Here is a 12,265-nt window from a genome sequence, read left to right on the forward strand (position 1 = left end):
AGAAAATATCCTGATGATGCACAGCTCATAAATTAATAACATTCTCACCAACGCATTTTCTGGATTCATCATCTGTGGAATCAAATTAGCTGTCTCAGGATATGCATTCTCTTTAAACCACAGCTCTGTAATAGAATTACAAATGATGATACAGCAAAATTAACATGCCGTGTTTTTCCAATAACCCTGTTAGCAAGTATCTCACCTCGCCATATGTGATGGTGTTGTTGTAGATCCGCATCTCTGGGTAGACGTGTTCAAGGTACCAGCGAAAACTCCGACATTGCAGCCTTTTCCTTAAGGCCAAGCGCTCAGAGACATCCCCGAAATCAACCCCAGGGTTCTGTCAACAAACGGTACAATACAAAGAGGAAAAAAAAGATCTTAGCCAGCGGGCACTTTACTTAAGAACCGAGTGAGAATACTAGCTGCTGGAGGAATGGAAGATGCAAGAGTGTTGAGGTGCTGAGAGGACACAACAAACATTTAGTTAAGCAATGGATAGATGCGCCTGTCATATGGGACCTTTATTGTTCTTTCATTAGACATGATCTGTGCTGAGCAAATTCTAATCAGCTGCTTAATTATGAGCCCTCACGGCCCTGCCTGCCTTATGGATGTGGCTTCCCAGATTGATTAGGGGAATGCCTAATAGCTGCACTGCATTGCACAGAGGAATGACAGACACACACACACACACACACACACACACACACACACACACACACACACACACCCATATCAGTATGTGCACTGCTTAAATGTGCAATTAAACCGACACTCTGTATAGCCATAGAAAATATACACTACATGCATACAGCATGAAAGGACAATGGATTTCCATAGAAATTGATATAAAGACACACACACACATACACACACACAGTTGTCTTAATACCAGACACTGTTTCCAGGCGAATCCTTCTCATCAGTTTCCCTCTCGTCTACAGCCAGCCGCTGAACTTACTCTCAACATTTGTTAATAATGAATTCTAGATGGAAATGTCCACTTTTTTTTTGTAAATTGACACTAACAAATGCATTCAATTTCAGTGAGATGTTTTTTAGTATTTGGACTTGGTGCTGGCCACTATGGTGAATCATAAAGCCTTCCCCCACAAAAGTAATTGTGCTCTCAGTGGGTACCTCAGACAATAACAAGAATCTGTGATTGTGTGTATGGGCAGGTTGGGTAAGAGAGAAGCAGAGAGGGAGGGGGGGTAGATGGAATAATCGTAGCGTTAGGTCTTTGTACTGTACACAAAATAACTCTGCGCCACAGGACAGCTGGGGTAATAACGTGCCATGCCACTGTGTTTGTAATTACACTGCAGAAGGAATGTGGCCTGATTGGCTAGTTTGTCAAATGTGCCCCCCCCACCCCCTCCACCTCCTCCTCAACATGTCATCTATGCTACACTCACACATTTACAGCATTTCCCCAGCTGGTACTTCCTACCTGCACTTAGTGAGTTCTCATGTAATGATGTTTGTGCCAAATTTCTAGACGACATGCAGGCATCAGCAGCCTACCAGACCTGTGTGTGACTGCTACACCGCCGCTTATTGTTTTGTTATGTTGTTTCGGGGCAGCGTTCAGAGGCCTTCACTGATGTCCTTTACTGACAATCATCTCATTCTGTGTGGCTGAAGAGGCAATTAGGATTCAATATTAAACTCTTTGTTAATGAAAGTAACTGTTTATTATTTTGTAGCAAAGACTCTTCAAAGCAATTAAACTAAACTGTTATGTATGAAAATAAGCTGATTAGACATCGAGGCTCATCTCATCCACTCTGTTTGGAGTGAGACTCCACTGCTTCCTCTCTCTGCCTTTGCACTGCTGCCAGTGTGAAGGTCAAATGGGATGAAATCTGAATTTTGAATTTCTATTGATTAGTGTCTCCGGAGACCCAGGCGGGCTGCATGTCTGAATGAGCAAGTGCGAAGGGAAGAGAGGGAGCAAAGGGAGCTCAGGGTTTAAAGGAAGGGAGTGATCTCAGACGGAGAAAAACTCACATTCATGGGAATGTTCCAGGCCATATAGACGTGGGATTTGTATTCATCCATCCACACCTCGGCAGCCCGCAGGGCATTGCGCTTAGCGTAATAATCTATGTCATTGTTGTAGGGCTTCTTGGTGCGCTCGATGTGAGCCACTCTGGCACATGGCAGGACTTCCATACTCCCTCCACACTGCCACACCTAGACAGCAGCAGGAAAGAGAGAGTACATGTTTCAATAAAATGTGGAGTCACACAGGAATGTTTTACTTTTTAAATATGCATGAACATAATGGAAATGAAGGGTGCTTTATTTCCATTGTCTGAGTACAGTGGTAATTAAACTCCTTCACAGCTATTGCTTTCCAAAAGTGTGGGATCAGCTTAAATCACAAATCCGATAACTTTACACTCAACATCACAAAGTCAAAAAAAAGTCTAACACTCAGGATTTATGACTTCACCTGGACTCAAGCTTTTTCAACTCAACATCGACCTTCCCCAGGCCAAGATATGAAAAATGTGGCCAGCAAAAACAAATGCAATGTCTTCATATTTTGTCCAAAATGTAAGGCTTTAAAATAACATTGATAAGGATTTACAAGTGGATTATGTTGCAGGAGCGGTTTAAAAAGTTTTTTATAGATATATTGAGACTGTTTATTCCTCAGTAAAGTGCATTTGACATGTAATCAAGCTGAAAACGTAGTCCTGAAAAAGAAACCAACCTGACTATCAGGCAGCAAAGGGATTAAAGGATTTATTTAAATTCTGGTTTATTACAATTTGGTTCTTACTTTCACTCTCCCTATTGATCATGATAATGTACCCACAAAGTGAGATCTTGGAACACAGCAACAGTGCCAAGCTGTCAGAAAATCAGATCAATTGCAAACAAGCCAACAGTTTGGCTAGATTATCTTCACCACTGTAGAGGTGAAACCAAAAGAAGCTATAGTCCCTATACGGGGGGTGTGCGGCCACAAATACACAAAATACTGAAGGTCAATGTTGACTCCAGAGTTTGGTCTGTAAACAGTGACAGTGATGGATGTTTGCAACCTTTTTAGCAACCCAGACACATATCAAGATCGTAGCAATTTACTCATTGAGTACAATCTAACTATTACCAATGGGAAGGATGGCCAAAATACCCAAATAACAATAATTTGAGGCTGCTCAACCAAAGTAACCACAGAAACTTTTTAAAGCCCCTTTACAGCACATGTCCCTTCTCCTTTGTCCATCCGCATGCTTTATTTGCTCAAAAAAGTACCTTTCCATGCAAAACCATTGCTAAATACACAGTTTCTATTGTTTAAGTGGTTCTGCACAAATGAAAGTCAAATTTAAATGATGTGATATATACATAATAAAATAAAATCTTGCTTTAAATAGTATTCTAGAGAATAATAGTAGTAAAGTGAATAAGCTTGACATTTTGACCACCCATCACTGTGGCTCTGAAGCTCAGGAGTTTATGAAGGAAAATACACACACATTCATATCTTGCCACTATTAAGAGCACATTTAAACAGAGGGACAAAGTTCAAACATGGTCTTCATTTATGAGTCAGTTGCATAATGTTCATAACTGGATTTGCTGTAGTCATCTGCTTTCTTATTCAGCTCACTGATTAACATATAAGATGTATGCACGGACACACAGAAATCTGCTATTAAATATTCCAGCTGCTCACAAAAGAGCCCAATCTACGAAACAAAGTCCATCCCTTACACACAAAAGGGCGTGAACACTACATGGAACTCATTCTTTACAGGAGCTGTTTCTAGTCTTACTTTAATATACAGGTGTTACTGTCCATTATTTCTGCTGAAGCCAGTGAAAGAGAAATGGCTCTGTGAGCTTATAGCCCATAAATACAAAAGTCTGCTGAGAGTTGCCTTTGACAACCAGAAAGTCCTGATACCATGAGTGCAGTGCATATGACAGATGTCAGTAAATATTTGTCATATTGAAAAGCATCTATCACAGACGAACGTGTTGATTGATTGCAGACTCAGGTATGTTGTGACACTGGCCGACATACTCAAGGTAAGGAAACAGTGGCAGTGGCAGTCACGTGTTAGTAAAACAGTCATTTCTCAGAGTGCAGCAAAAGATTTGAATTTTAGAAATTCTCTGTAAAATAAAACCCTCCATTAATACAAAGTATGCAAATCTACACCATGGGAAAGTGGCCCAGCAGTTACAGAATGCCACAGCATATGGTAATGTCCTTCCAGCCGTACAAACTACAGAGCCACCGCCACCCACAGTCTCGTAATGATGATCACCACAATGTGTAACAGATGTTCAGCTCCATTAACTTCTCTCTGAACCCAAAATCATAACCCCTGCATGGTGTTAAGGAGACTACTGCTGCAAAACTATTTTCTCAATTACATCCCGAGCAGGGCAGGACTGTGTTGTGCTGACCATGTTTATTTAATGCCATGCAAGTAAATACAGATTCTTCTGCTTCAGAGCATGTTCGCAATAATCATGTTTGCAGTGCTTTTATTCAAACATTGCTCCCATAGTTATGTACCCTTGGCCAGGCTAGAAAAGTACCATTGAAAGTATATGTTACGCCCCATCTTCCCAGTCTCTCAAATAGCCACCAATTATTATTTGTTTGAATAACAACGAACTTATTTATTTTACAAAGAAAGATAATGTATACATAAAATAGATATTTTAAGCTTCAAGATGACTACCACCAAAATAACAAACAATTCTAAGTGGGATAGAAGAAACTAACCTAACAAACAAAAAGAATGACAAAACATTTACCTCCTAACTAACAAAACAGGAGAAAACCAGATGAACACACCTGGCGGTCCACCCTTACTAAACAAACAGAAACAATATCTCATCTAAACCAAAAAGTTGCACAAAGCAAAAGTGTGGCCGGTTGGGAGATGAGGAGGAAGAGGAATCCCTGCTGGCCACCGACGGCCGCCATCTTGGCTCCTTCTAACAAGAGGTTTCCTCAGCTGCAGCCAATCACAGGTTCGGGCCTGAAACCTCTCCACCAATCCTCTTACGGTTATGGCACACACCTATTTGCATGTGAAATTGAACACAACAGAAAAAAAAACACAGCGCACACACAGCAGACCAAAGAAACAATATGACCACAAATTGCAATAACTTTGGGAGAAAAATGTGCGATGAATTGTGAAGCGAATTTTAAGTTTCACCCCTTTCCCCCCCACATGTGTCTTTCTTTCTCCCTCCCTCTTTCATAATTTAAATGATGGTTGTAAATTTTAATTGTATTGTCCAGTTTTACTGTAACCTTTGCTACTATTAAATAAATGTTATTTTGTGCAATGAAAAAAAAAACACAGGGCACACACACAGCAGACAATGTGACCACAGTCATAACAAGCAACAATCCATCAGGTGTGGTCCTTCTCCTCCCCATTCTGGGTAGTTCTTCTGTGCCGAGTGAGTATATTAAACAAAATACTGAACATGACCCCCAAATGCTCTGAAGATGATTTAAGATAATTTAGCTCTCTCTGTTTTGTTTCTAAGAAACTAATATAGAGGTGTAATCTTTAGAATATATCAATAATAAATACATGAATAAATTGTTTTTAGCAAATGCTACTTAAATGGGAGGTAATAGTGTTTTTTTAGACTATTTTCAGCCATGGATTAATACATATTTGGTGCTCTAGTGATTGTTTTTGGTAACTACTCAGTCTGTTTTATCATAAAGTGAATTTGATTACTAAATCAAAATGATGACAAAGTAACATTAAGATCATCATCCAGCTCTGGTAACGCACAGCGCTGAAACAAGCTTAGCATTTGTTAAGATAGCAAAAAGCCCAATCAAATCACCAGAGTAAGCTCCTCTGGGCAGGCAAGATGTCTGACTCTGTACGCCTTAAGCCATATGGCCAAGTGTGTGCAGCATTAATGGAAATGAGACACTATCAAACATTTACCCAAGTCCCACTTACAATCATTTACATGCTTCTGTAGGGCTAAAGGGTGTATGATAGCTTGTGTTTAATTGTATGTAAATAAAGGGATCCATCCTCTGTTATTCTTTCTTCCCCTGAAGCTCTTAATTGCCCCTGCTGTATCACTGGTGGTGGAGTAGTTGGCCGGGGCTGACCTAAGCTTAAACACCTCCATTGACTGGCTGACCCTTCATCTTCACTGCTGATGATCCACAGTGATCCTGGCCTGAAAAATCCATTAGTTCTTTGGAGTAGGCTTTGCCTGCTTTGCTGCTGCCCATGACAAGTGCTGCCCTTCTACAATAGCCTTCATGGTTGGTGCGTTTATGTGGGTGTAAGTGCGATACCAATTTAATGGTAAGTCTTTAGTCCTTGCAGATTCTACCCATCGCCTTTTGTATCACAGTAAGCTCTGTGTAATGCCGTCTTTCTTTGGATTCTCTTTCCTGTTTAAAATCAATAAAGTGTGTGTGTGTGTGTGTGTGTGTGTGTGTAGGAATCTGTGTGTTAAGTGCTTTTTGCACTCATGGATAATTGAAAATGTGTATATGTGTAATTGCAGTTAGCAGTTTGCCCGGCACTAAAAGCAAATTGAAGATCAATATGTTGTCAACCACCATTTCCAGAAGGTCACAAACCTAATATCTAACTAGGCTTGTGAAACAGGCTTTAGATTCTTTCTTTAGGTTAGGCTTCACAAAGTGTCATTCAAAAGAAGCAACACGTTTTTTTCAGTAATGAGGGAACAAATAATTGTCTTGTTTTTTTCTTCTTTCATATGGCAGCAGTTCACTGCACGCCATTATCACTGTACCTCCAGACAGCTGATAATAACAGTGTTTGACTGTAATCATCTCAATAAGCATTATTTATTTTAATTATATAGCACGACATGGTGTGCTACGAAGTTAATTGCAAGAAACTATTTAGTGAGATATCAAACAAAGCAAAATGCTATATTATCTGCCAATTTTGGTAGCTGTGGGTCTTCTGAACGTGTCTGGGATCCAGACACATTCAGGGCAGAAAAAAAGAGTGTTCTAGTGCAGACAAAAAGATAGCATTGCTGAATAAATTTAGCTGCTGTAGCTTCTTACATACATACTGAGCTCTGTTCACCTCTGGCAGCAGGGCAGAGTCTGAGGGACTGTCTATAAGCCAGCTATATGTGCTTTCTTCTATGCGGTTTACCTTGGTCGTCAATATCCCTCAGTAAAATTAGAGTGACCGATTATGTGTTTTTACAATGTGCAATGCATGCGTGATGGTGACAAAAACATTTCCAATGCTAAAATCACATCATGTCAGAAGAAGTGGATGAACAGAAAGCTTTCTGTTGGACCTCACATGTATAACTACATAACATCAAAGATTCTAGATTTGAACAAACTTGTGTGCCACTTGTAATAAATAGGCCTATAAACTGTTGCGGTTAAGAATAATAATAAGCGCATCATTGAAAATGTTTTAGAAAAAGATTTAAAAAGTATCATACTCAACCAGACGTGCTAGTCGCCATCCACAGTATGCTATCAGTCATTTCTTTTTTTTAGCAAGACTGCCAGTTGGAAACAGTCAAAAAGGCAAACAGTATTAACTTCTGTAGGGCCCAGCCAAAGGGCCATCCAAAATTGAAATTCTGGCGGTGTGCCTAGTCAGGACATTCAGACAACTACTTGATCCAACAGAATTTAGACCTTAAAATAACCCTCAGGATGCAAGGGGCTGCATGGAGTAGGCGTGTTGCTTCAGGTACCAATGAGATGATGAAATACGATCCAGGAAGTTCTGAAGTTTTGAAGACTTATTGGAGGCCAAAACATAAAAAAGCAGTTTGAAATGGTATGACAAAGGACAAAAGTGAGTGTTTTTGTACTGTTTTCTTTTCCAGAGACAAAACTAGCATTGTAAAGATGTCAGTCTGGGCTCTGGGAAATTGTGAAGTAATTTTTCACTATTTTCAGAATTTTTCACTGTTTTCAGAATTTTTCACTATTTTCAGAATTTTTCACTATTTTCAGAATTTTACAAACCAAACAATTGATTAATTAATCGAGAAAATGATCAAGCAGATTAATCCAAAATGAAAATTACCATTAGTTGCAGTTTTCAGCATTTTTTTTGTCTACATATTTTTACTTAATTAGTTTATTGTCTTAGACTTGGAGCTTGCCCTGTTCACTATTTACTGGATTGCACCATCCCCTCCACAGTGTATTTGACAGTTTCGCTGTACATGTGGAATGTGTAACGGAGTGGAAAGGCCGATTCAATGCAATAGAGAACATCTGGTTACATTGTAACCTTTATTCTCTGAGTCCAGAGACTGTCTGGTGATGTGGCAAGCTAATCGCAAACCCCTAACTTTACAGCAGGGATGAGGGGAGATAGGGACAGAGGTACATTTCTTCCTTGATTTAACAGCAAACAACCTGACACAAGACATCTGCATCGAGTCAACTCTGCCGTTGAGGATCATCAGTGCTGATGTGATCTTTATCACCGATCTGATGCTTTGGAGTAAAAACAGGAAAGCAGATTGCTGGCTCCAACAGTGCGAGTTACATTCCAGTACTGCAGTCCTGCAGTCTGTGTCTTCATAACCAGGGCTTTAAAGCATTAACAAAACAAATCAGACCAAATGTCTGATACATGTTCAGTTTGTCATGAAATACATAATAAGGATGCGTGTGCTTTTGTGTTTTGGCACATGAAAACATATCAACACCATGCTAAGAGCACCTCTGCTAATGACATGGTCTCACTGTATGCTATTTTTTGCAAATAACTGAACTGCATTTGGAATCATTCACGCTATCTAATCTGAGTTGTTCTCTACTAAGTCAAATGTTATCTGCTTCTGCACTTACTAATACAAATGCCTCAATATTTAAATAAATTAGTATGCAATAATATCCTCCAAACACATGGAATACAAAAAAAAAATTCAATGAGATGCTATTTTGCAGGGGAAACCAAGCTTTAAAAGGGGGGAAGACATGGTGCAGTTATTTTGTGCCTTTAAATATTCTAATATTATGGAAATAAAACAAAATCTAAATACCAAATCAGATTGTTTTAATCTTTTACCTCTTAAGACATCCCACACAGGTCCTCAGGACTGCATTTTGCACAAGTTCATTTGGCACTGACCCTTCATAAAATTGTAGCTTGCATCATTAAGAGGAAGCACTTAACACAGAGCACTTTGATGTAGTGGTAATGTAATTGCTAATTTAATTTAATTGTCTCTGTACATGCAGTTAGTTAATTGCAGCTGGGCCATTTGCGTGATAAGCTCCACGGGGCTACAGAAAACATTAGCCATAAAAAGCATATACTGTATGCTATTAACAGCAGTAAACAGGTTTCCATCAGCGCCATTACACAATACAATCAATAAACTGGGAAAATTCAGCACGTAGAGGCTTATGACAGGAATAAAGACAAGCTTTGGGTTTAAGATCGTAGCTATTTTCAAGGCAAAAACAGTATTCACATGGTGAAAAAAGACACTGAGACAGCATTTACTCCATTGTGGGCCATGAAAACTCTCCACTGAAACTGGAAAATATTTAAATAAAAAAACAAGACGAATGGGGCATCAAAAGCGTGTCCAGAATTGTTTTACAAGGGATTGAATCAACCTTTAAACAGTCACAACTTAAACTTAACATCGCGGTCCATTATAATTCAAAATACAGTACAGTGCTGTTGGCAAAACGTAGGTTAGCTTTTGCATAGCCTGAGACAGAAATTTAAGTGTGACTAGTGGGCTTCTACTCTGAATGAAACTAGTGTTGTTCTAGCATTCAATGAATGCTGGGTTAAGCCAAACTAGTTTGTACGACTTATCAGCCAACCAAGTTAGAAAGGAAAAGTAGCTTCTAACAGCCACACTTGAAGGCACTGTGAAAAGCTTGTATTTTCCATACTGTTGCTTCACTGTTTAGGGTTAGGGCTTAGGTTAGGTTATGGTTACAGTAGAGATAACTGGTTGGGGTTAGGGTATGGTTGGTTTGAGGACAAGCATCTATATAAATATGTTTGGTCTTGGGTTAAAGTGTGGAAAAACAAATCAATGGTGAACAGACACTGGCCACATCACAGAGAGAGCTGTGAGACCGATAATCATTGTGAGACTCGATAATCATTGAAATTTTGGGCACCCATTTTCAGATCGTTTTAATGATTTTAGTGACAGAAATGGTTTAGTAAAGAATGAAAAAGGAGAGCCTCCTTTCTCACCTCTGCACACTGGCAAATCACTACACCATATAACGTGGGTGGTTTTGGAAACAGAAGTTTGTCAGACACAGCCCCCCACCCCCAACTCCGATGTCAGAAAGGTGTGGACGAAGGAGCTTTCAGGTGCTGTTTGACCTTCTGACAAGCACTTCTGTTGGATTATCAGCCCTTTGAAAATAGCCCAATTTTCAGTGCAACCTTTACTGAAACTGCAAGGATGATATTACCAATTAGGCTTTTTCTCAGTCAGTGGTCAAAATGGAAAATAGGGCATAGGAGACGCAGCAACTGAGCAGCTAAGAACCCAGATTGAGATGATGAAAGGGAGTGCTGAGGTCATGCAGACTTAATATAATGCCAGACAGCTGACATATTTGACAGGTAGCGGGAAATGACCCTGCAGCAACAAGCACAGGGCTCAGGTTTGCCCAGATGAGTGTAGCAGCAGCCTGGGGTCAACCAGAGTTCATCTCCACTTTTCTTGGCTATTCTGTGCACATGACTGAAAAATCTCCACCACAAACAGATACCAATAGGTGTGAAGATGTGTGGTGATCTAATTTTAACCATAACTGACATAACTGACAGAAACAGTATCTGGAGCTATTTCACAGCTCACTGACGGGCGGACTGATTCACTGGGTTTACAGTATTGATCTATTGATTGCCATAATGCTTTAAAAATCCTTCCGGACATTCAAATTTCTTCCTTCGGACAATCACACACATCAGATTACTGACATTTTATTTAGAGTTATGTTGCTGGAAACACATAAGGCATAAATGCTTGGCTATAGATATCTTAGTATATTTCTATTATTAATCCTTTTATATTTACCCGTATTCGAGTTACAGTGGTCAAAGTTGCTTGGTATTAAAAAATGGAAACACCCTGAACTGAACTTTACTTATTCTGGTCAAAAAAAGTTTGAGAACTATTCACAATTTAACAAAAGAACAAGGCTCTTTGTTGTAGGTGTCATATTGCTGATTGAAATGTCACAGCAGCACTGGTTCACTGGGCGGCATTAATTGACTGCCAATCTACCTGCTCGCTTGAAGTTTCTTTGCAAAACATCATGAAAATACATTAATTCTTCCTGCCATTTGTTCCTCTCCATATGGAGCAGAAGATAATTACCACTGTGTCATTACTGCACTGTTGGCTGAACGCCGGGAATTAACTTACTAACTTAAATACAACTCATCTCTTTACTTTCAAACAGCTTCATGTATTAGTATTCCTCTCAGCTACTGTAGTGTGGGGTCTTGTGATTATGGAAACTTTAGGCAACTATGTGGTCTGGTCTCTGTTTAAACATTATAAATAATGTTACTATAAGTAAATAAATCTAAATATTTATTCAACAGTTTGCAGGCAAGTGACATTTCAAAACCTGAAGGGATAATCTTCCCGCCGTATGCCTGCTGCATTCAAAATTGATTGTGCACATTCATTAATCCAGCAGCTCTCAGTTCTGGTACTTGAGTACACATCCAAGATGATTTTCTGTCCTATCAGCTACTAAATAACATTCATCTAAAATCCCAGGTGTTAAGTTGGTCCCTGACTAGATGGCAAGAAAACCAGAAAGGCTGTAATTCTTCAGAATTAAGATTGAGAGCCACTACGTTATCAATGCCAACAAAATACTTCTAGTCTAGTCTGGAACCTCTCAGTTCAGAGAGACTAGATTTTTATTGTTTTATATATTTTTAGTTTGAATGCAACAACCCAATTGTCTTATGCAGATCATTGCAAAATCTGGTTAGTACAACTTAAAGAGTGAACGCCCAGAGTCAGCTGTTTAGGTTGGGGAAGAGAGAGAGAGAGAGAGAGAGAGAGAGAGAGAGAGAGAGAGAGAGAGAGAGAGAGAGAATGAGAAGCATGGAAGTCTTGCTGAATGAACGTTTGCTAAGCTTCATTAGATTCTAAACGAAAAAAGCTTTATATATGCTGATTAAAGTTGGTGAATTCATTCGCAGAACTGTGTCACAGGACTACCTTCATGTTCCCACGGAAATGTTCA

At 39.4% G+C, this 12,265-nt stretch overlaps 1 protein-coding gene across 1 annotated transcript in view; it reads right to left on the reverse strand.

The window, feature by feature from the left end:
- The window catches only part of galnt9 (polypeptide N-acetylgalactosaminyltransferase 9), a 127,924-nt gene that overhangs the window by 13,406 nt on the left and 102,253 nt on the right, over nt 1–12,265 (reverse strand). Inside the window, exons 7-8 of the mRNA XM_028579074.1 lie at nt 2,020–2,205; nt 206–343 (exon numbers count right to left, since the gene is read on the reverse strand). Of these exons, the coding sequence (XP_028434875.1) occupies nt 206–343; nt 2,020–2,205 (324 nt within the window). The remainder of the gene's footprint in view (nt 1–205; nt 344–2,019; nt 2,206–12,265) is intronic.

Source organism: Perca flavescens, chromosome 5, assembly GCF_004354835.1.
Source record: "Perca flavescens isolate YP-PL-M2 chromosome 5, PFLA_1.0, whole genome shotgun sequence".
Lineage (NCBI taxonomy): Eukaryota > Metazoa > Chordata > Actinopteri > Perciformes > Percidae > Perca > Perca flavescens.